The following is a 23,359-nucleotide window of genomic DNA, read 5'->3' as shown; positions in this document are numbered from 1 at the left end:
TTCAAGGAAAAAATATTTATTCTAACTGCACACTGAAACATACTGACATCAAAATTTTTAACTTACCAATTTTATAATTTTAGCAATTATTACAATACTTGTATATAAATAATTATATACTTATCTTTGTATTATAGATACTGCTCATCACAAATTAAAAAATAAAATAATCATTATTTTACCATTATTGATGAAAAAATTGTTCTAAGTCTATCAGGCAAGCTGGTTAACATATGATAAAACACACAGATGAAGTTATTCATAGAATTTGACTTCATTTTTGCATTTTTCTTATAAAAACATTTTCTTATGAAAACCAAAGACTTATATGCTAAAATTTACCTCCCTGATAAAATTTTACAAATTCTCATCAAAAGGAAGGAAACAAATTATCAAAATTCAATTCACAAAATAGTCTATTTTCAGACAACTCATTTCCTGTCTGTTTTTTTCCCCCCAGGCTTAGTGTGCCCAAAACAAAGGTGCATGCAGATGCTTCACATAGAATGTAATTATAATGACCTAATATGAAAATGTTACTGTAATGAATTCAAATTGAAACATATCTGCAATTTTGATAAAATAATAATAATAATTTAATAATCACTCTGCCCATTTGATTGCTGGTACAAAAAGTTTTATTTTAAAACTTAAAGTCAGATGAATTGTAAATAAAAACTGATACACTGAAATTTTGTTAAGATGGTGTTAAATACATGCAGTCCTACTTCCTATCAAGTTTTCTGAATGAGTGTTTGTTGTGGAGGAACTTGAGCATTCTGTTCTTCTGCTATTGCTTTCATTCGAGCCTGCTGCTGTTCGAAAAACGTTGACATAAGTCTCTGATTGAAATTCACATATCTTCCCATGCAGGCATCAATGCATGACTTCTATTAAGAAATAAATGATTACACACTTACAAAGATGTTGACTATTTAATTGTAAAAGAACACATAAAAGAAAAAAAAATGTATCTGATTCTGCCTATGTCATTCTGACAAAAGTATGAAAATAAATTCTCATTTGAGTCATTTCTAAGATGTTATACTAATATTTACTCTTTTTTTCAATTTTTAAAAAATGAAAAAATAAATACCTCTTCATCTGTAAGTGTGTTCTGTCTGAATTTGGTTATGCATGTCGTGAAGCATCTCTCTGTCATTATATTGTGAGATAACAACACATCTCTGAGCTGAAATGAGAAAGAATAAGAGAATATTAAAATCATACTTAGCTGGCATAAATCTTTGTTTCTTGCAAAAGCTTCTTATATGTTTCTCCACTCCAAAGTCTGGGTATGAAGTGAGGAGAAGAACAGAATGAAGAAAGATGAACCCAAAGTGAGATGAGACATGGTGATGCTGAATACTTCTTGCAAAAGGGGAGAGATTAACAGAAAGGGAAAAAATGCCACAGCCAAAACCAGGATTCAAACCCAGGCCCCCTGAACTCAAGAAAGGTGCTCTACCAATTAAGCCATTTGGCTATTGAACCTGCCTGAACACCACATTCCTCCCTCTTTAAATATTTTAGCGTCCAAATGCACCAACTCAGGTTCTTCCTTTGCAGGTCTTTTACCTGTCACCTCCAAGACTCCCTAAACATGTACATGCTGAGCAAACAGTGAATGTGAATGAGCATAACTGGGTGAACATGGAAAGTACTTTGAGAGAAGAGGGCAAAAACATCTTAAATGAACAAAGTACAATTGGTGAATTGACAACATCAAACCCTTAAAAGGAGCAGTAAATAAATTCAGGGAATGAGTCAGTGAGTGTTTAAAAAAATTAATTTTGACAGAGCTTTATTAAAATTTTTTTATAGATATCTTAGATCGGATAGAAATCATACTAGGTGCTTGAGGACAGGACCCACACCCCCACCCACACAAAATATAGACCCCCGGGCCTATGATAAAAATAACAGATTTAAAGTTCAGCTATGTAATATATTATATATTAATATAATTAGATCGGATAGAAATCATAGGTGCTTGAGGATAGGACCCCCCACCCCAACCCACACAAAATATAGACCCCCCAGGCCTATGATAGGAATAACAGATTTAAAGTTCAGCAATGTAATATATATTAGTACATATTAATATAACATAATATACATGTTAATATTCAGAATGAACAGTGCAAAGTATAGAAGCAAATTCACTTTGCGACTGAAAATTCATGTAAAGTGTGTAGTTTCTATAAGAAATAGAAAAAAAACAACAACATAAAACTCCATGTGCAGGTCCAGCACAATCTCTTGATTTAGCTATATAGCTTGATTTAGCTATATAGTTTTATTAAGCTATTCAGGATAGCTTGATTGAGCTATTTTATCACACTTTTTTCTTAAATGTGTTATTTTCTCAGCATGCACAAAAAGTTGCACCTTTGTGCAGTGATAATAGCGAGCGGTGCAAAGCGCCGCTCGTCATTGCGAGCTCTAACGACAATGCCTGGGCGAAGAGAAAATTCGGACTACTGCACATTCATTCAATAGAATTTTTTTCCGCAGTAATTCTGGACACACAATGCATCGCTTGTTGTTCTCGCTGCTAACTTCATTCATGCAGTAACAACAACTAAAAATTCACAAAAAATAGACCCACCTTAATTTAATGGATATTGCATACAGATATCAAAATAAATGTTCTTCGTTAAGTTTTTTGCACTTTTCAAACTTCGTTTATGGAAATGCAGCTAACATACGATGTCATGTGATGTCACAGTCTAGACTTTCCAAAGGTCTCATGCGGTTTGAAGAGGCGGATCTTAAAATTAAGTGAACGATGCACTCGCCCCAACGGTTGCACAGTCAACATATTATTCAATCTTGAACTCTTCTAAAAATAATGCATGTAAAAATCACTCAGCAAATTGCGTCTCCTTAAGAGACTTTGTACTCAAAGTTCTAAAAGTTTTGGGGCTATATAAAGCAATTGATACAGTTACTTCTGCAATTGAATTATAAAGAAGGCCAATTATGGTCAACAAGATAATTGATTGGTAATAATTCAGTACAATGAGAAGCAATCATACTTATCCACGCCTCAACGCACATAAGATAGTGTACAGTTACTCAGACAATGGAAATACATCTTTTGCTTAAAAGTATTTTAATACTGCAATGTTAGAACTATCTTTGATTTTGGTTGTTGTTTTGATAGCCCATAGCACATATATGAATAGTCAAATACTTGCGACTTTTTGTCTATTTCTTACAAAAAACATTTTCCAGAAAAACTGCATATAAATAGCTTTATAAAGCTATATAGCTATTTCAAGCTTTACAGCTAAATCAAGAGATTGTGCTGGACCTGATGTGTGAAACAATGATGACAGTCATAATTTAAAAACAATGTGTAACCAACCATTGAGACCTCTCTCTCAGTTCCCTGAAAATTGGCATTCATGGTTAAGTTCTGGGGACAGTAAAAAGAAATCAACTAAACTACAATTGCACAGAGCCTCACAGAAACAGAGGCAATTCAGTCATGCCTTGAAGTTTTAAAAAATATTTAGTACCCCGATCCCGAATTACAATTTTCTTTTCAAATATTTTAGGCTAATGAAAAAATAATTTTTAAAAAATCCCATAATTTATAAGCTTAAGTTGTGACATTTTGTCAGATGAAAACCGTGTTTATTAATTGATATTGATATATTATATAGTTCATGAATACAAATTCGGAAATTTACCCAATCCCGACTTTGTTTCTAGACTATATTGATACGTCATCATCGACAAGGTGTCACGACACACAGACAGACAGCAGATGATACATTGCAAAATTTTCTGTCAAAAATTTACAATTAAAACATTTTCCAGGAATACCTATGGTAAGAGACTCGGCTATGGTATGAAGTCTTGCAAATATGCAATAATAACGTTAAGAAGATTGCAAAGAAAGGAATATTGAGATCTGTACATGCAAGCCATGATGTTCTTGTCATGGGTAAAAAGTTAATCCCAGCTTTCATGGTTATTTTGACCATTTTAAACACTGTTGTACGTTATGTCATGACCTTGAATAGATAGGAATAGACACTTTCATTTCCAGTTCACACAGATATAGCTTGCATTTTTTTAAGTGTGATTAACAGACATTTACAATGTATATGCAGACTTTAAGTGCTGAAAAGAGTATCTTTTTTCCATTCTTTGGTTACCTTGGTAACTAAGAGTCTGTGAACAAATTTCTAAAGGTTGTTATTTCATAAATTACAATTACTCCAGCTTACTTTTAGTTTCAGGATTTGAAAACTCGAGAAGAAAATAAGTTTGCACTGTAGTATTTACATTTATAGGGTTACAGAAAAATTAAATGAACATGCTTACAAGTAATTACTTACCTTTGCTAAACTTATATTACTAAACAATGTTCTCTTTTTCTGGTTGGACTCTTCAAAACAAAATACATGTGCACAGTTTCAAAGATTTTTTTTTCAACCTTAAATGCTCTGTAAATATATTACTCATTTTGCCCTAAGTTGAGTGAATAACAAAAATAAGTTCCCCCAACTGAATGCATACATGTAATGTTATATTAAATATATGTATTCATAACAGTGGAAATGGAGGAAATGATCAAGACAGGGTGGTTTATAGATAAATTGCTCACGCATACTGCTAAATGGGTCAAATAAAGGAGTTGTATGCCAAGGGCAATGCAACAATATGTACCTGTAAATTCACATTTTTGTCTCCCACTTTTGCGAAAGCGAGGGGACATTAAATCTCATTCGTCTGTTGTCTGTCCATCTGTCAGTCTGTCATAAAAACTTTAACCTTGGTCATAACTTTTGAATGAGAAGATCAAGATAGGGCTTTCATATTTCACATGTACATTACCTTTTACAAGACATTTCTAAATATACTTTGATTTTTGGCCCCATGACCTTGACCTTGAAGTTTGACCTACTTTTCAAAAATTTTAACATTACTTTAAATTTGCCATAACCTTTGAATGAGAAAGGATTGGGCTTTCATATTACACATGTACATTACCTGTGACAAGACCAGTGATTTTTTTTTTTTTGTTTTTTAAACCACCACCCCCTCCTTTTGAATTGGGAAAAATTAGCGACATTTTCTTCAAATTGGGAAAAATCATTTATAGTAAATTAGAATGCTAAAAAATACATAATATAATCAAACTAAGTGACAACAACAGTTTTTGTTTGATTTTAACTTTGAATTTGATTTAAATTCAGAAAATAATCATTTAAAAAAAATTTACATCAATATTTTATAGAATGTGAACATGGCTTATATTAGTCACACCTTGTAGCTTCTACAGTATTTTCTTGGAATCGCTTTGTCCAATTTCATAAAAAAAATGACCAGCATTTAGACTCATAATCTACCTAGTAAACTGTCTTATATTGATAATCAAGTTTACAGTCTGTACTGTTTGATTTTTCCCAATTTTAGTGAAACCATATGTGTTGTTCATTTCTGATATTAGCCTGACCCTCTATATAATAATGGCAGTCAAACCAAAATCATGATGTCAGCATGCAACATTACTTGTATCTTGGAACTATTTACCAATTCATTTAGGATATTATAAGCTACTTATCTGCTTATATGGATATCTGCATTGTTTTACACATTCATTAAAAAATGGGCTGCATGTGCATGGATTTGGAGAATGAAATTGAAGAATAAAAACGTATTTGTCTGCAAATTTAGCGACTTTTGTTCAAAATTAAAAGATAATTTCCATATGTTTGAAATTGGGAAAAATAACGGTCTGGAGGAGGCCGAATACCAGTACTCGATATCTGATGTCCTAGAAAAATGCATATACTAAAAATTGGGAAAAAATAGCTAATTTTTGTGAGGGGAAACAGCCGAATATCGGTGGCATTTTGACAAAAAAAAAATCACTGAAGACCTTTCTAATAATTTGATTTTGACCCCTTGACCTTGAAGTTTGACCTTCTTTTCAAAAATTTAATCTTTGCTTATAACTTTTTATTAAGAAGAGGTAGGGCTTTCATATTTGATATGTACATTACCTGTGACAAGACCTTTTCAAATATTTTATGATCTTTGACCCTGTAACCTTGAAGTTTGACCTACTTTTCAAAAATTTAACATTACTCTTAATTCGTTATAAAATTTGAATGAGAAATTGTAGGGCTTTCATATTACACAAGTACATTACCTATGACAAGACCTTTCGAAATGTACTATGGTTTTTGAACCCGTGACCTTGAATTTTAAACTACTTTTCATAAAATTAGTCTTTATGTATAACTTTTGATTAAGAAGAGATAGGGCTTTCATATTCATGATATTTGACATGTAAATTACCTGTGGCAAGAACTTTCCAAATATACTATGTTTTTTGACCCCTTGACCTTGACATTTGACCAAGACAGTTACAATATGCCATAAATAATGGCATCCCATCCACTAAGACACCGAAAACTGGGGACCACAATTCTTTGAATTTGCTTGTTTATCCTTATTTTTTATTGAACAATTGGTCCTAATCCTGAAATTTTTTCCCAACCCAATCTAATTTTACCGTTAAAATTCCTTACTAACTTAAGTTTTGAAAGAAAGAAGTACTCTTTTACGAATTACAAATGTATCACCCAAATAAAACAGCATCCAACTTGTGGAGAAAACTTCATATTTAATAAGAGCAAAAAATTTCATACTTAGAATAAAGATTAGATTTGAATGTGAAATGTAGTTCAAAGTACAGTAAAAGGGGTCAGAATCAGTCAAATTTTCCTTGATTTTTAAGCAATTTCTTCAAACTGGTGTGTTTTCTTTCACTCACATGATTTTATTTATGTCAAGCAGAAGAGACTGCAAAACAACCATAACAACCATTTTGAACTTTTTGGTAAATTCAAACAGAATACTTAATATTTTACATATGATATTTTAGTCTTACCCTGCTTATATGGGAAATAAAATTTCCAGTAATTCTTATATTTATTTGTCCAAGTACACTACCTCCACCCTTCTGAACTAATTATCCTAATGTATTTATTATTTGTTTAATAAATAATGTAATATACATGTGTTTTCTTAGATGATGGCAGATTCAGGTCCAGCATATAATGGGAATTCAAAGGCAAATGACACATTTGAGCAGGATTTGAAGGACATCCTGAATGATGGACAAGATCTGACAGATGTACATAACACTGTACAAAGTGGATCCCCCAACAAGATCATGACATCCTCCTACCCGGGAACATCCACTGGTAACTTTGGAGCACAGTCTGGTCTTACTCGCTCTTTCACTATGCCTCCTGGTGTGTGTGTTTCCATGCTCTTAATTAACATTGCTAATTTGATTACATATATATATTTTTAAAGTGTGTTGCAAATATATCTAATCTCTTGTGTATCTGAAATTTTCTAATATCTTTTGGAAATTTTTTGAAGTGCTAATGGCCAAGTGTTTCCTGTAATTTGAAGTGCTATTTAGACATTTAGTTGAATATAATCTTAGAATTCCTTGCTTCACTTCTGAAATTTACTTTATCTTTTATTCACCTCTGTAGTGATCACTATGTTCATAGATCTGTGTCAATCACTTTTATGTGTGCACTTGAGTCAATATATTTCTACACAGGTCATGAAATTTATGGGACAACACATATTTTGGGGTCACTTTATCAGAGGTCAAGCTCAAAGAGAAGTGTATTGAAAAAAACATTACATATTTATGTGATGCCATATTTAAACGGATAAACTTTGTTTTGTGACACAAAAATTTTGGTATGTTATAATTGAGTACGTAGAAGATTTTTGAGAAAGAAGTACATAGATATATTTTGAGGTCTGTTGGTCTGAGGTCAAGGTCAAAATGCTTGTATCCTCGATGCAAGTCTCTATGTATTTTGTATATTTTCCATCTCTTCTAAAACATGATGCAAAGTCCTAATTTCTCATTTCTACACTTTTTAAATTTACTTTAATTTTTAAACAAAAAAAACATTGAAATTTCGGTATGTTCATATCTTTTTTACAATGTTTAAGCTAATCTTGACAGAATGCAGAGTGCTCATTTGGATTTTTTTTCCAGCAACAAGCAATATTCCATTATCATCACAAGGGGGTAGACAGAACAATGGTGGGGAGTTTATTCCCAAGACAGTGCATGCTGCACAAACAAAATTAGAAACCATCAAACACTGGAGTATGAACACCTTCAAATGTACCAAACAACTCATCTCAGAAAAATTTGGCAAAGGCTCCAAAACTGTGGACTTAGAATTAGAAAATCAAATTGAAACCCTGAGGGATATGCAGAGAAAGTATGCCAACATTTTACGGTTGGCAAGGACATTAACTAACCATTTCTACCAGGTTGTGCAGACACAAAGGGCTTTAGGAGAGGCATTTGCTGAACAATCTCAAAGGAACCCAGAGCTTCAGGAAGAATTCTCCTACAACTGCGAGACACAAAGGAATTTGGTTAAAAACGGAGAAGTTCTGCTCGGTAATATAATTTTATCATTATAAAATACATTTTATAAAGTTTAATTTTCATCAGTTGATGTGTTGATTTGTTGACCACGCATATTTTATATATAATTCAAACTTTGTTGGAATCAAAGAGGAGTAGCTCAAGGTGTCTTATTTAAATTTTTAATTGAGGTCATCTCTTGCAAGTACTTAATTCAGAATTGAAGAAAATACAGTATATATGTACAGTATATTTTTTCCAACACATTTATTAAACATATAGTGTAAAACATTATGCAATGGCATTATTTGAAAAAAATGTTCAATGTAAGCAACAGGTATGAGATTTCTTAAAAAATTGGAAAAGTGGAATTCATTTCATGTTTACAGAATTACAAATTACAGCTCATTATGGTGCATCAATTGTACTATACTGCCCAGTGGCATTGAAAAAGATCAAATAACTGCTAAGCATTGCTAACTCATGATCTACTGGCAGTTAAAGCAATGTGTCCAAAGTAGGAGACTGTCTTTAATGAATTTAGCACATGTATTTAAGGCAAAGTGAATTTTTAGCAAAACAATAATTCAGCTTTCTATTTTCTGTTCTCTGCAGGTGCAATGAATTTCTTCACATCTTCAGTCAACACTCTTTGCAATAAGACAATGGAAGACACACTCCTAACGATAAAAAATTACGAGGCAGCCAGGTAAGTTACTTGTGCATTGAACATGTTGAATTTGTTTGACAATGGCTCTACAGTGAGTAATGGGTGATAAATGTACATTGACACAGGCTTATAGCAAAGTACCAGGAATGAACAGTTCTGATTTGTTGAAAGCGTAATTTTCTTTATCTGATAAGTTAGAAAACATTTTAAAAGAACAGGAAATCAATGAACATCACCTTGTTGCAAGTGTGAATTCATAATGACATGTATAGTATGTATCTTCATTGTAACCATGCTTTACTGTACTTAGAACTCTGTATAAAACTTGTAAAACTATGTATTTGTATAATATATTTTTAAAATATATGTGTATTTGTAATATATGTACTTTTTTATTTCTGTGTAATACCATCCATCTCTTTGTGTTCGATGTATTTCAGGTTGGAGTATGATGCATACAGAAACGATGTTGAGACTCTTCAGTTGGGTCCCAGAGAATCTACTCCTGCCCAAAAAATACAAGAGGCCCAGAAAAAGTTTGAAGAACACAAAGAAAAGTTTGAGAAGCTAAGGGGAGATGTTGCCATCAAGTTGAAGTTTCTAGATGAAAACAGGGTAATTTTGTAAATAAATATGGATTGATCATCGATGGTTTTGATCTTAAAACATTAAGAGCAGAAAAATATATGCCAAGAACACAAACCATCTTACAAACTTACCTTCTTTTTTTCATCTGAAAAAATGAAGATGGCTGCTAGAAATATAACATATTTAGTAAGATTCTTAATGTATAAGCTATGCACTTAATGTTTATTGTGTGAATTGTTTACAGGTCAAAGTCATGCACAAGCAACTTCTGCTGTTCCACAACGCCACATCGGCCTACTTCTCCGGGAATGCCACTGCCCTGGAATCCACACTCAAGCAGTTTAACATCAAACTGAAATCTGCCAACACGGATGGTCCTTCCTGGTTAGAGCAGTGAAATCATAAACCTATCTAGTCATGTGAACCATTGTGAAAACTAAAACCATGTGAGCATCATATTGATGAGAATGACGAATGTGAGAGTTGCTTCCCTTGCTCACCCTATTCCTGACATAAATACTTGATAAAGTCCCAAGTTCTATCATTGCTGTTTTATACTCAAGCTTTTCTTTGTCCATTTCATTAAAGTGGGTTACATACAAGGTTGAACATAAACAAACAAGAAGCTTAGATTTTTTTTTGTTGCTTTGATTTATTTTATGGAGCAGGTGAATTATTTTGTTGTAGTCACACTAACACAAGTACATTCCAGATCTGGGTGATATTTTATGTCAAGAAGTCAAGATTTCATGGCTCTTCTGGTTGACAATATTTGTTATATCATCTCAATACATTTTAGATGTATTTGTTGTTTTAAATTCTGTGTTGATGGATGGTAGTTAGAACAGTTGCTGAGATTTTCATTGTATGCATCTTGCTTTATTGATTGGAAAATAAATTGTAATCAATTTCAGTCCGTATGTAAATCATACATGTATATAAATTGTACTTGATGAACCTGTAAACAGCTATGCAACATAATTTTACTTTTCTAAAGCTATTATTGTGGTAAAATTTGTTTTATTAACAAGGGCTCTTTAAAATTTAAAACTCAATTAAACTATGAGTTTTTAACCATTTTATGAAATACTCTTATAGATTGATGCATATACATTTATTGCATTGATGTTTCAGTTGTATTTATGTTATCATCAAAAGTCCAGATACATGTATAATATTTCTGTCATTCTACAAATTGTATTCTATCAAAGTTTGACCCTAGGGGTTGTGGATTGAAAACATTGTGGTAATTACTTGTTGACTTGTCTTTATGATTTTGTCAAAATGACATTCTTGACAAGAATTATTTGTCTTTCAAATAGTTACTTCCGTGATATGATACACAAACTGCTAATTATGGACAATTTATGCTTATTTTTCATTCATGTTAAATATTAAAATGCTTGAGCTCGTGGCTAGTAATGAATCATCAGTGTACATGTATTTGTTCAAAAGTTAAAAAGTTTGGGGAGGGAGGATTCACGTGTAAAACATGAAATGGAGAAATTTTTGTCAAGTGACTGGCATTTCACAATTTATGAAAGAGAAGCAAGTTTGTAAATTTAAAACAAAAAAAAAACTGTATATGGAGATATAACTGCAAAATTTCAAATTAATATAATTTTTTAAATGATGTGAAAAATTAAAACAAACTTTTCAGAATGTTTGTATTTTATTCTTGCAATTCTTAACAAATGTTTAAATGAAAATTGAGTTATCCAAAATAATTTTGACTTTTAGTATTTCTCAGTCTATCAGCACTCTCTATAGTGTCCCTCCTCCCTACCTCTTCTTAAGTTATTGATTTGCATTTGACTGTTTCAGTTGCCACCTGCATGCAGTTGTGAAACATTCATATGTTAAAAAATTGTAAAGGAATACATCTACAAGGAAAAATGTTAACTTTGTTTGGCTGCAAGATTTCGACTACTGGATACTCATTTCATTTAAATTTACGGTTTACAATTTCATCAAGTGAACATATCTATCTTTGCAAATATACCTCTGTCCACATGTAGCATCGAAAAAAAAAAATTTCTTTCATGCTTATTGAAATCCACATCTTGCAATGTATCTTCCATCCCATTTAGAAATAATCTATGTGATACACAGCAGTAACAAAAGAATTCTAGGAGCCCCATGTAAATACTGTGTTTACACTCCATGTTTATTTATTTACTGAATGCTTATTTTGTTGTAACTTGACCTGATTTTTACATGTACATGTATTTTATAAAGACAACTGTACACTACTGGGTTTTTCTTGATTTTTTTAATGAATGGTATATTTAAGTTTTCAGTTATTTATTATATGTATGCAGTATATATTATATACCTGTCTCTGTAATGTACAATTTCATGCATTCATATTTAAAATGAAGTTGTGATTAAAATTTACAAACCTGGCAATTTTTTTTTTTTACTTTGTAATGATTTTTGAGAAATGAGATGGTAAGTGAACCAAAAGTAATTCTACATATCATCACCATGAATATTGTCTGAAATTATGGTCACTGAATTAATCTTTTTATTAAGGGATGGCTGACCAAGGAAGAGAAATTCTATATGATGCTGGTGAATTTTAGGGTTGTTGTCCCAATAAAATAGCATAGAAAGGAGACTAAATATACACATATTTGTATGAAATTATGATAAATATCTCAGGCAGTCAATCCCCATCAAAATCAGCACATTTCATGAACCAGGTCACCAGACTAGCCTGGATTCTGATGATGTAGAACTTTACCATGCGACTATCTCTAGCCATGCCAGTGTAGGACAGGCTACACGTGGTTCTTAAGCTGAAATTAATAGTAAGACGTCGATAAATAGAACACACATGTCATTTGAAAATTTAATCAAAGCCCGAAGAGGTACCAGAATGAGACATGGCAGATCTTTGTACACGATTAGCAACAAAGTTTGTGGTGTCGATGAATCTGTCAACACAGTTTTTGATGCACTGTTCAGCGGAAGAACCAAGTTTGTTTCCTGGAGAAGTGACACAATAGTCAAAACATTCCTCTGTCAGCTGCTGGACCGTCGCTTGAAATTTTTGTCTTTGTTGTTCTCCCTTAAAATTTATACAATGCTTTTTTTAAAAATATTTTTAAAGGAATCATTGGTCAGCTTGACATAGAGAAAATTCGAGCTACATATCTGATGTATAACTGATAACGGCTTTTATGTTTCCTAGATATGATCGCGACTTAACTTCAATTACCTTTATGAATTGCTGCATCACTGGATCCTGTAATATCTCCATGATTTATATGACACAGGTAAAGCTACACAGTTCAAGCTAATGAGTGGTGTAAGTGGTGATTATCAGTATCAATCAGAACAGAGAAAACGTGGGTTAAAATTAGGCAATCCTTTCGTTATCTGTTTCGATCGATCCAAGTCACGTTTGGAAAGGGGGGAGGTCCAAATACTGTTTTCATCCCCCATGTTACAGACCTATACCAAAGAGAGGTAACTGGAAGTAAAAGTGTCAGAGAATATTTTAATGGTTGTGAAGTGTGGGGCTTTGACAATTTAAATCTGAAAAAATCGACTCCTCATCATGTTTTATCTTAAAATATGGAATGGAGTGCTACGAGTATATTGCCCCGCTTAAAATCCACTGTTTTAAATGATTGTAATTATTGTTTGTCAGTATATTATATCTTCAATTTTTTCGATAGAGTTTCATGACTTGCATATTGCTAGTCAGAGCGTTTCAGACTGATTATCAATTCAATTCAATTTATTTATTGATTCACCAAACATGTTGGCATACAACCATGTTACATACAAAATGAAAAATTATCAAATAAAACTTCTTTTATCTGAAAATAAAACCTACGAATTTGATGGCATTCATCCTTGTCCTTAAGTTCAAGGCATTAAACCGAAACTTTTTTCCCAAACTAAAATAAATATTTACATTTCCAAATATTTTCCCTTAAGATTCTTTGCAAATTAGAAGGCTGTTCATTTTCTCATGAACTACCATGGATGAGCATGAATATCTCCATTGTTACGTCATAATGCCGTACTTGACGTCAAAACTATAGTGCAAACTGTTTTGCTTTAAAAATGACATTTGGACAGCGTAATTTGTGGCAACTCATCAGAAAAATAATGTAAATATAAGAAATGAATTTAATTCTTGAAGATTCATGAGGTACATGAACTACAACGGTTCACGCCGGCATATTTATCATGAAGCGCTAACGCGCTTCATGAAATATGCCGGCGTGAAGCGTCGTAGTTCATGTCCTCATGAATCTTCAAAAATTAAATTCATTTCTTCAATAAATACATAAATAAATAATTAAAAGAAACAAAACAGCAATGGAAATTTAGCATACCCCATTAATTCGAGTGCCTTGCAATAAACTTGCCCTATGATATCATGTAGCATAATAGTTTATTCTTTTAGACAGAAAAAAATGTTTTTAAAAGTTTGTGAAGGTAATGATCCAAGATTTTTATACAAGAATATTTTTCATGAAGCGCAGGCACTGTGCATAGGGCGATATGTTACGGTCATCAATTTTACCAACGTCACAAGTAGTTCACGTCATAGTGTGTATGACGTCATAATAGCCTATATTTATTGTGGATAGCGCAGTTTGGTCGTCAGGCAATATAAAACAAAATGGGTCTATTCCAGAGTTGCATGCGGAAGAATAAAGTAGGCATCCTATCAGATGAGGAGGAGGATGCTTACAAAAAGATAGAGAAGATGAACAATGAAGATGTGGAAGAGGAGGTTCACACTCCATCTCTCCTAGACGCGATGTTTTGTGTGACACCGAACGAAGTCCCTGGCGACACCAAAAGTAATGATGAACCTAGATCAGATGACACTGGATCAGAGGTTATTGAAAAGAGTGAGTTGGCGCACCCCACCTCCAAGTCGAGTGTTCCCAAACTACCTCCAATCAATGGAAACATCATGAGAATCTTGATTCTTCCCATTGACGATGAGGCCGCGTACCAGGAATGGAAAGGTAAAATGAAATCCATTTAACAGATAAGTTTGTTATGAAATTCATAATGACTGATATTATACGTATAGACATTATTTTGATTGCAGAAAAAACTCACAAAGCTCTTCGGGAGAACGGTCTGTTGAAAGAAGACAAGTTGGCGGAAAGAAGAAGAAAACTGATTGAACGGGGCATGCAAACTGAAAAATTAAAAAAAGAGACAGATACATAATATAGTTACATGTAACAACATGGAAATGATGCCGTCTTCAAAATAACAATGACTATAATATCTATTTATTTACATGCATTTATCTTTTTTATTACTTTAATTATTCCATTTATTTATTTGTGTTCATTTATTTTTTTAATGTGAGAATAGAGGGGACACCCGAGCTCTTTTACCAGTTGAGATCTGGCTTTATAACTTAATTATTTTCTTTTTTCCTTCGACCATATATATGTACTTGTATTTGAATTTTCCAGGATGTGGGCCTCGGAGACAGAACTGAGGCTCATTTTCTGACCAATTTTACTTTTTCAAAATTATTTTCGGTGTTTTCTTTTCTGGTAATAAGGCAAGTGAGGAATGTCACTTTGTTGAGTAACCAGTGCAAAACGACTCCACATCTTTCGGAACTTTCGGGGAAGGATTGGGTTCCCTGTCAAAAACTTAAAATGTAATTATCTACATGATACATCCATTTAGTAAAATCCGTTGTCCTCTCTTGTTTATATTTAATTTATAAAATCTCTGAAATAATAAAGATCACTATCAGGTTATCTCTTATGTTTTTTTTTTAAGGATTGAAGGCTCAAGTGACCTTTTCTGATCAAAATCCGTTGTCTGTCGTTGTTGTCGTTATAAAACTTCTCACAATTTCATCTTCTCCAAAAACATTGTGCCTATTTCAACCATATTTGGTAAGGAGCATCCTTCGGGAAAGGGGATTCAAGATTATTTTTCCAAATGAAGGGCCACATTCTCTTTCAAGGGGGGATATACTTAAGGGTTAGTAAAAATTCAATTGTATCATTTTAAAAAAAAAATAGATCAGTAATGAAAATTTATTTATATAACCCGAATTCTCGTATTAAACTGAAGTACAACACACGCTCTCTCTCAGAGGGCGCGTTGTTTCCATGGTGGCAATGCAAAAAAAAAATGTTTTCACTTGTTAATTATATTTTTGTTCTTCTAATTTTTACATGATATATAACCATAATTATTTTTATGCTACATCCCACATTTTTTCATAAAATGCTTGATGGTTGCTGATTTTGACTTCTAAAGCATATATTTCTGCACCATGTTTTAAATTGTCAAACTGCAGGAAATTTTACATCATTTAACGTAGGTCGCGGGTTTGCTGACGTCATTAAAACTGAGTACGCAATTTATATGATTTGGGCGACTTTCTTGTGCACATTTGATTATGACATCACAATGAGTAAGACATTTTTTTAACTCTTCAATACAACAAGCTGAAGTTATCACAGATTGAAAACTTTTTTTAAATGATTTTTTAATGTTCGAAAATAGAAAGCGTTAGAAAGCGTTTATTTATCATCACATTGAGGCCACAACAGTATCACGAAAAGATGCGGAGCAACTGAACAAGTGTCAACTGCATGATTATTATTTTTTTTTTCCTTTGACGTATTTTAATAAAAAGTTTGTTTCACTGATAAACCGTCATTATATAAACAACCGCAGTTACAACTGTTATATCAAAAGTTTAAACTTTATTTTTAAAAAGGAAATTTTAAAAAAAAAAAAAAAACAAGTATATCTATATCACAATTGAAAAACTGCTCAAGTATGAAGCATAAAACATAAAAACGACACAGACCTTCTATAATAACAGCTTACAATGCTGTTAGCTTCAGATTATATTTAATTTGCTTTTCCGGTCAAGCAAATTACCCGATAAATTGAAAAGTCGCTAAAAAAAAAATCTGGCTAGTAAATTGTAGCCTGTTGATAAGGCAAGATAGAATTAATTTTTAGATTTTCATCTCCATTTACCTCTCTCAAAGTGTTTCGTCCGATGGCTTTTTAAAAATTCTTTTCAGAAGTATTTAAATATAAATTCAAGGTAAAAGTTTGGGAGGTATCCCCCATTTGTATGCGAAAAACCGAATAAAGAATAAATAATAAAAAAAAAAAAACTGGCGAGGAATGCAGTGTAAATGCACCGTATAAATACAGATATGTAAAGAGAATTAAGGCAGTGATGTTTAACTAGATTTAGATACATCTATTATCATAGAAAGATTTGAACAAAGTAAAAGTATTGCGACGAAGAAATTAAAGCTCCAAAATAACAGAATCTCGGAGCTAGAGGTACTTGTGTGTTATTTCGACTGATTAAAAAAGATTGCTGGCAGACTTATTAAAAATTCGCGCTAAAGAAAACAGGGATATTAATTCGGTAGGAATCTGAGGAGGGGCGTGCCCCCATAATTTTTTCAATGTGTATAAAATACTTTAGAAAATCGAGCTAATTTACAGTTGTTGTCCCCCTCGATAATATTGCCAGTACATGAAAATAATATGCATATTAGAAAACAGAGGTAATTTGCGGTTGTGCCTCCTCAAGAATGTCTGCTTCAGGCCCGTAGAACGCGGGGGGGGGGGGGTGTTCCCACTTTTTTTCTGAGTATAGCATTTTGCTACAGTAATTTAATTTTCCTATAGATGCATGCTGGTTCCCCCCCCCCCCCCCCCCACACACACACACACACTTTTTGTTGCTGTTATGTCGAGCCTGGCAAATCCAGGATTTGGACAGCTTATGTTTTTTTTTTTAGGTTGCCCCCCCCCCCCATATTGAAACCATTGCTACGTGCCTAAACTTGTCTGTATCTGTTAGGTTGCCCCCCCCCCCCAACTACAAATTACATCCCATGTTCCTGTGTATCTTGGTGTTTAAAAAAAACACGCTCATCAAAGAATAAATTCTTTAAACTATTATAACGCCATGTTTTACAAATACTTTAACAATATCGAACGGTGTCAAGAATGAAAAATCGGACGCTCAAAAAATGACAAAGTTCGGTGAAAATTTGTGATCTTTTCATATAAAACACGAGTAGTTCTTGTTTCTTATTTTTTATTTACCAACAGAATTTGATTTATTTGGAAAAACGCTGCATGACGATATGTGGTGATACCTCAGCGACATCCTGCTCGTATTAACATTACCAATGTGAAAATTCCGTATACGGGTCATTTGAAAGCACTTGATATACGTATCACAGGCATCGGAAGCAAATAACATCTAGAATACAAGTGTGTTGGGGGTCCAAACTTCGTTGATCGGTATTGAATTAAGAAAAAGTTTATTTGTTAGCACTTCAGCTGTTCCTCGTGAAGATTATTTATTTAGGATTTATATCAAGCAAAATGAAACAAAAATTAGTCTTCGATGTAGGAGAATATTGGACATATAACGTATCATTTCAACTTTACAGAGAATAGATATGTATTTGTTGAAAAAAGATTATTTACTATACTCATCCCCTACCACATTTGCTCCTGAATAATAGTTGTACCTAACCACTCACCATTTCTCTTCCCTAACGTTTTGGCGATTACTCATATTCTTACTTGTCAGAAAATTTTGAACTTTTTTTTTCTAATTTTATTCTCTAATTAATATTCGTTCCCCCATTCTTGTAAGAAAAAAGTCTCTGAATCACGCTAGGAGTACTGCTCCTGCAAGCACACACCCCCCCCCCCCCCAGCTAGCCTTCTCTGTCTTTCTCTCTTAGTTACAGCTTAAACAAGGTGTTTCAGACAAAATACATTGTTACATAACTCATACATCTGTGCTTATTTTAAATACAAACTTTACATTAAATATATATAAACATAAATTTCTTCTTTTTGTTTTTCTGCACTTTATACCGAGCTTGACCTCGCGATAGTTTATAGCGTCATTCTTAAAAATGCTACATTTTGTGATGTAAAAGCAATTATTCGCATTTAAATTACGAGAAAACTACCGGTAACTCGAAGACATATTAATTTTTTTACATAGATTTATCTGAAATCATCTCTGTGTGAAATGACCAAAAGGGAAACAATTTCGTCTGCACCATTTAAAAGTTACGGAGATTTTTTGAAAAGAAATCTTTCCTGAAAACGAGTCAAAAATGACGTTTTCTCTATAGAATTCAATAGAATAACGTCGAAAATATTACGACAACGATGGCATGTTTGGGATTTAATAACACAAAAACAGTGCAGACGAATTTAATAAAATTTTCAGAGAATGTACAACAATAGTAGGAGATTCATATATGTGATTTTCATGGTATGTTTTCGAGCAATTTTAAAAGGTCACCAAACCCGCGACCTACGTTAAATTCAATGTTTCATTGTATAATTGAATTACTGTTGGAGAAAATGTATTCTATAGGTAAAAAGAATTAGAGCTGCTTTGGATTTACTAAATTAATGATAAATACTATGGTAAGAAGTGCAAGCAAGTAGGAATTATGAAGCAATTTCAGTTGGAGCATGGAGGGGTGGGGAAAACTAAATGGAAATTCCTTCGTCAAACATAAATGAGGTAAACTGAACATAAATTGATGAGGACAAGACCGTCTATAAGTATTGGTTTTAACTGTACAGAATATGTTGGCAAAATTACATGTAGTGTGAAGGGGGATAGGTGGATCAGGGGTTAATTTTAGGGAGTGGGATCTGTGATAGTCCCACACACTTGATCCATTTTTTTAGATCCGCCACTGCAAGAAAATATACATGTGTGTAAACAGTACTTGTTTAAAATATAATCACTTATTAAGATGTTCATTTGTATTTATGTTTTTATATTTACTGTCGTACAACTAAATGAAGGAGGGGGTGGGTTGCTCCATCCATTAATTTAATTTAATTTTGCTGTTTATTGAATATAGAATTTTACATTGAAAAGCTCCCTTTTTTGTTAGAGTACAATCAAACCTAGCTTCCACTGAATATACTCCGGACCCCCACTCCCCCCAAAATAGGTCGATCTTTTTTTTTATTTGTCAATTATCTTTTGCTTGTGTGTTTTCTTCCCACTCTCACCCAGCCCCCTTGAAAAACGATGCTTTGTATCTGTCTCTTATTCGAAAGGCGCAAATATCTAAAGAGTTAGATAAGTAATTCATTCATTCTCTCTCTCTCTCTCTCTCTCTCTCTCTCTCTCTTGCGTCTGAAGCTTTGTAATCATAGTAAAAATACAGACTTGCTATAAAGTGCAAATATATGTATAAACCAGATGAGACTATGAAGACTTCAACCGATAAAAACTAATGCACAAAATAAATATAGGATATACATTGTTTTGTGGTTGGAAATGGAATTTATTTCACGAGTGAAATAAATTCCGTATCCAACAGCAAAACATTGAATTTTCTGTTTATTACACTTCTTTGATTTTCCCTTTGCCTCTGCCTTTTCTTTAAAAAAAAACATTGTAACATTGATTTTAGCAACATATTTGGGAAGAAATTGGCAGTGGCGGTTTAGTTACTATATCTTTATATTATGACAGACCAAAATAGTTTTTACTTGGTTTGATATACTTTCACACTGTAACAGAATATCACTGGTATCCTTTCACACTGCATGTGAGAAAATATCACTTTTATTCAATAAATAAATCACAGTATTTCTCTGCTAAAAATGTAATGTTTCCCGCTACATCGAAACCTGGTGTTTACATCTATTTTAGCTACAATATAGCCTTTAACAAAGTCACTGTATCAAAACAATCTAAGTTTTGCAAAAAATATTTCATGGGTCGTCTAACTTTCACTTTGGCATATAATTTTCTAGACATTTGGCAAATTCATAGAAAAACAACTATGAAAAAGTAATTGATTTCATAATTATTTCGACATTTAATTAACTGATCAGATAATTTAGAAAAATATAATATTTTCAACTAATAAATAAATCATAAATCTACTTAAGGATTTTTTTTTTGTCCTCCCAGTAACACAGATCCGACATTTTAGCTTGTACACCATTTTTGCTTATTCAGGGTAGACATCGAAATTAACGAAAGTAGAATTTTAATTAATTTACGATAATTGCTGATCATGTAAACTTCATTTTTGTTGTTGTTGCTGTTTGTTTGTTTTCAGACATCATCTCATATGGTATGTAATATAGACGGTGCAAGTAATTTCTCTTTTTTGATAAAATTTATATTATTTATCAGAGTAGATTCGTATGAAAGTGTACTTGAAAGCAACTCACTTCATTTTACACTCGATGGATTAACTCATAATATGTTTACCCGATGATTATGTACACAGTTTGTCCGTACTTGTAAAGGTATTTAACACATACATGTATTCGTTTCATAAATTTGTAAAAACGAAAGTAGCTATGTAGGATGTATCAAATGTCGGAGGAAATAAATCACAAACTTTTAAAAGGAAAGTAGCTATATATATAGAATGTGTCAGAATGACGGAGGAAATAAAACAACAAAGTTCATATAAACTCTTGGTGGCTGCCATTGACTTTGGTACAACCTATTCTGGCTATGCCTATTCTTTCAAGGACACCTGGGCAAAAGTTGTGACAAATAAGTGGCCCAGTGGGAACCTGATGTCTCACAAAGCCCCGACAGCTCTCCTCTTAAACCCAGACCAGACGTTTAATTCATTTGGATACGAAGCAGAGAAAAATTACTCTGATCTTGCTGAAGATGGAGATGAATGTGAAGACTATTACTTTTTCCACAGATTTAAGATGATTTTGAAAACAGAATTAGAGAAGGTAAGATATCATCTTTTGATTGCACAGTTTGATTACGACCTACATATCAGTGGCGGATCCAGGAATCTTGAAAAAAAAGGGGGGGGTCGGGGAAGGGGCCCAAGGCCACACCAAAAACATTGATTTATTAAATCTTATGTATATTTTGGACACAAAAGGTAGACCCGGGCCCCCTGCCTCCTCTAAATTCGCCAGTGCATAATGGATAGGGAACACACGGTGGCGTCTTGCATTTTGCATTTTCTTTGGGTATGCTTGCATACAAACTTAAAACAGCTCCGAAAATCTGGTGACCCGATGAATATATGACTATATGAAAAAAAGAGGCCCATGGACCACACCGCTCACCTGAGTAACTTTGGCCCTGCTGTTCTTCATCAGATTCCCCCTTGTTACACTTATTGTTGCCCCACCCTACCACCGGGCGTCATGATTGAATAATTTAGAATCTACACTACCTCAGGAAGCTTCAGCTTTCCTGGCCCAGTGGTTATTGGTAAAAAGAATTTTAAAGATTTTTCCTTTATATTTCAATGTAAAACTTCGATCCCCTAATTTGGCCCCACCCTACCCTGGGGGCCATGATTTGAACAATTTAGAATCCACACTACCTCAGGAGGCTTCCATGTAAGTTTCAGCTTTTCTGGCCCAGTGGTTCTTGAGAAGAAGATCTTTAAAGATTTTTCCTATATAATTCAATGTAAAACTTTGATTCCCCAATGTCAAACTTTGATTCCCTATTGTTGCCCTACCTTAGCCCCGGGGTGCCATGATTTGAACAATTTAGAATCTACACTATCTCAGAAAGCTCTACATAAGTTTCAGCTAATCTGGCCAAGTGGTTCTTGAGACTTCAAGATGATTTTTAAAGATTTTTTCCTGAATATTTCAATGTGAAACTTTGATTCCCTATTGTGGCCCCATCCTACCCTGGGGGCTACGATTTGAACAATTTAGAATCTACACTACCTCAGGAGGATTCCATATAAGTTTCAGCTTTTCTGGCCCAGTGATTCTTAAGAAGATTTTAAAGATTTTCCCTTTATATTTCAATATAAAACTTTGATTCCCTATTGTGGCCCCACCTTACCCTGGGGGCTATGATTTGAAAATTTTAGAATTATCACTATCTCAGGAAGCTTGCGTATAAGTTTCTTTTTTTTTTCGCCCAGTGGTTCTTGAGAAGATGATTTTTAAAGATTTTTCCTTATATTTCAATGTAAAACTTTGATTCCCTATTATGACCCTACCCTTGCCCCGGGGGCCATGATTTGAACAATTTATAATTAACACTATCCCAGGAAGCTTCCACATAAATTTCAGCTTTTCTGGCCCAGTGGTTCTTGATAAGAAGATTTTTTTAATTACCCAACCCTATTTTCTCTTTTCTTGATTATCTCCTCTTTGAATGGGGCTTGGCCCTTCATTTAAAACATTTAAACCCCCTTTTACCCAAGGATGCTTTGTACCAAATTTGGTTAAAATTAGCCCAGTGGTTCTTGAGAAGAAGTTGAAAATGTGAAAAGTTTACAGAGGGACGGACGACGGATGATCAGAAAAGCTCACTTGAGCTTTCAGCTCAGGTGAGCTAAAAAGTGTTATGTTGCATTTAATTTTGACTTATTTATATGACTTACTAATATTGTCACTGAAAAATACATTTTAAATATGCAGAGAGTCAATAGGAAAACAAAGTGCATTGATGAAAACAAAAAGGAGCTGGACGCCATTGTGGTTTTCACCCACTGCATACGATATTTGAAAGATCATCTTCTTGAACAAATAAATAAAACCCTTCTAACAAAATCTGAGACAAAAATTGAAGTAAAAGATATAACTTTTGTCATCACTGTACCAGCAATATGGGATGATACCGCCAAAATGTT

The 23,359-nt window shown here is 33.2% G+C and overlaps 5 protein-coding genes across 7 annotated transcripts in view; 3 read left to right on the top strand and 2 right to left on the bottom strand.

Annotated features, from left to right (window-relative positions):
- On the bottom strand, nt 1–3,491 carry LOC133192584 (mitochondrial import inner membrane translocase subunit Tim9-like). Its single transcript, XM_061328577.1, has 3 exons — nt 3,374–3,491; nt 1,097–1,192; nt 1–890 (listed from the first exon to the last, which is right to left on the bottom strand). The coding sequence occupies exons 1-3, from the start codon at nt 3,413–3,415 to the stop codon at nt 735–737; spliced, it is 294 nt and encodes a 97-aa protein (XP_061184561.1). The 5' UTR covers nt 3,416–3,491; the 3' UTR covers nt 1–734.
- A 267-nt stretch (nt 3,492–3,758) lies between these two features.
- LOC133191946 (arfaptin-2-like) lies at nt 3,759–12,109 on the top strand. 2 transcript variants are annotated; one of them, XM_061327723.1, is made up of 6 exons: nt 3,759–3,842; nt 7,061–7,235; nt 8,063–8,479; nt 9,062–9,155; nt 9,557–9,731; nt 9,949–12,109. In XM_061327723.1, exons 1-6 carry the CDS (start codon nt 3,840–3,842, stop codon nt 10,099–10,101), a joined length of 1,017 nt encoding a protein of 338 aa, XP_061183707.1. In that variant the 5' UTR covers nt 3,759–3,839; the 3' UTR covers nt 10,102–12,109. The 2 variants fall into 2 exon arrangements, with proteins under 2 accessions (XP_061183707.1, XP_061183706.1); XM_061327722.1 differs by having other exon boundaries at nt 7,061–7,286.
- A 350-nt stretch (nt 12,110–12,459) lies between these two features.
- LOC133191947 (uncharacterized) lies at nt 12,460–15,455 on the top strand. Of its 2 annotated transcripts, XM_061327725.1 has the most exons (3): nt 12,460–12,517; nt 14,365–14,704; nt 14,791–15,455. In XM_061327725.1, the coding sequence occupies exons 2-3, from the start codon at nt 14,371–14,373 to the stop codon at nt 14,913–14,915; spliced, it is 459 nt and encodes a 152-aa protein (XP_061183709.1). In that variant the 5' UTR covers nt 12,460–12,517; nt 14,365–14,370; the 3' UTR covers nt 14,916–15,455. The 2 variants fall into 2 exon arrangements, with proteins under 2 accessions (XP_061183709.1, XP_061183708.1); XM_061327724.1 differs by lacking the exon at nt 12,460–12,517 and having other exon boundaries at nt 14,342–14,704.
- Nucleotides 12,545–13,036, bottom strand: LOC133191948 (mitochondrial import inner membrane translocase subunit Tim8 A-like). The gene is made up of 2 exons (XM_061327726.1): nt 12,928–13,036; nt 12,545–12,777 (listed from the first exon to the last, which is right to left on the bottom strand). Exons 1-2 carry the CDS (start codon nt 12,967–12,969, stop codon nt 12,559–12,561), a joined length of 261 nt encoding a protein of 86 aa, XP_061183710.1. The 5' UTR covers nt 12,970–13,036; the 3' UTR covers nt 12,545–12,558.
- A 5,687-nt stretch (nt 15,456–21,142) lies between the features above and the next one.
- LOC133191944 (heat shock 70 kDa protein 12A-like) overlaps nt 21,143–23,359 on the top strand; it is a 3,957-nt gene continuing 1,740 nt past the window's right edge. The window contains exons 1-2 of the mRNA XM_061327721.1: nt 21,143–21,473; nt 23,148–23,359. The exon at nt 23,148–23,359 is cut by the window's right edge and continues 22 nt beyond it. Of these exons, the coding sequence (XP_061183705.1) occupies nt 21,159–21,473; nt 23,148–23,359 (527 nt within the window). The 5' untranslated portion in view covers nt 21,143–21,158. The remainder of the gene's footprint in view (nt 21,474–23,147) is intronic.

This window comes from Saccostrea echinata, unplaced genomic scaffold (genome assembly GCF_033153115.1).
Source record: "Saccostrea echinata isolate AGI-Se365-2 ecotype Australia unplaced genomic scaffold, CSIRO_AGI_Sech_v1 ptg000025l, whole genome shotgun sequence".
Taxonomy (NCBI): Eukaryota; Metazoa; Mollusca; class Bivalvia; order Ostreida; family Ostreidae; genus Saccostrea; species Saccostrea echinata.
Note: the sequence above shows the minus strand (reverse complement) of the source record. Positions and strands in the feature narration are given on the sequence as shown.

Excerpts from the sequence above, each read along its gene's own strand:
- LOC133191946 (XM_061327722.1), top strand. Across the intron at positions 8,480-9,061 it reads AAACGGAGAAGTTCTGCTCG|GTGCAATGAATTTCTTCACA; the intron begins GTAATATAATTT and ends TGTTCTCTGCAG. Across the intron at positions 9,732-9,948 it reads AGTTTCTAGATGAAAACAGG|GTCAAAGTCATGCACAAGCA; the intron begins GTAATTTTGTAA and ends AATTGTTTACAG.
- LOC133191947 (XM_061327724.1), top strand. The coding sequence starts at position 14,350 with ATGGGTCTATTCCAGAGTTGCATGCGGAAGAATAAAGTAGGCATCCTA. Across the intron at positions 14,705-14,790 it reads CGCGTACCAGGAATGGAAAG|AAAAAACTCACAAAGCTCTT; the intron begins GTAAAATGAAAT and ends TTTTGATTGCAG.
- LOC133192584 (XM_061328577.1), bottom strand. The coding sequence starts at position 3,415 with ATGAATGCCAATTTTCAGGGAACTGAGAGAGAGGTCTCAATG. Across the intron at positions 1,193-3,373 it reads CTGAGAGAGAGGTCTCAATG|CTCAGAGATGTGTTGTTATC; the intron begins GTTGGTTACACA and ends TTCTCATTTCAG. Across the intron at positions 891-1,096 it reads ACACACTTACAGATGAAGAG|AAGTCATGCATTGATGCCTG; the intron begins GTATTTATTTTT and ends ATTTCTTAATAG.
- LOC133191948 (XM_061327726.1), bottom strand. The coding sequence starts at position 12,969 with ATGGAGATATTACAGGATCCAGTGATGCAGCAATTCATAAAG. Across the intron at positions 12,778-12,927 it reads TGATGCAGCAATTCATAAAG|GGAGAACAACAAAGACAAAA; the intron begins GTAATTGAAGTT and ends ATAAATTTTAAG.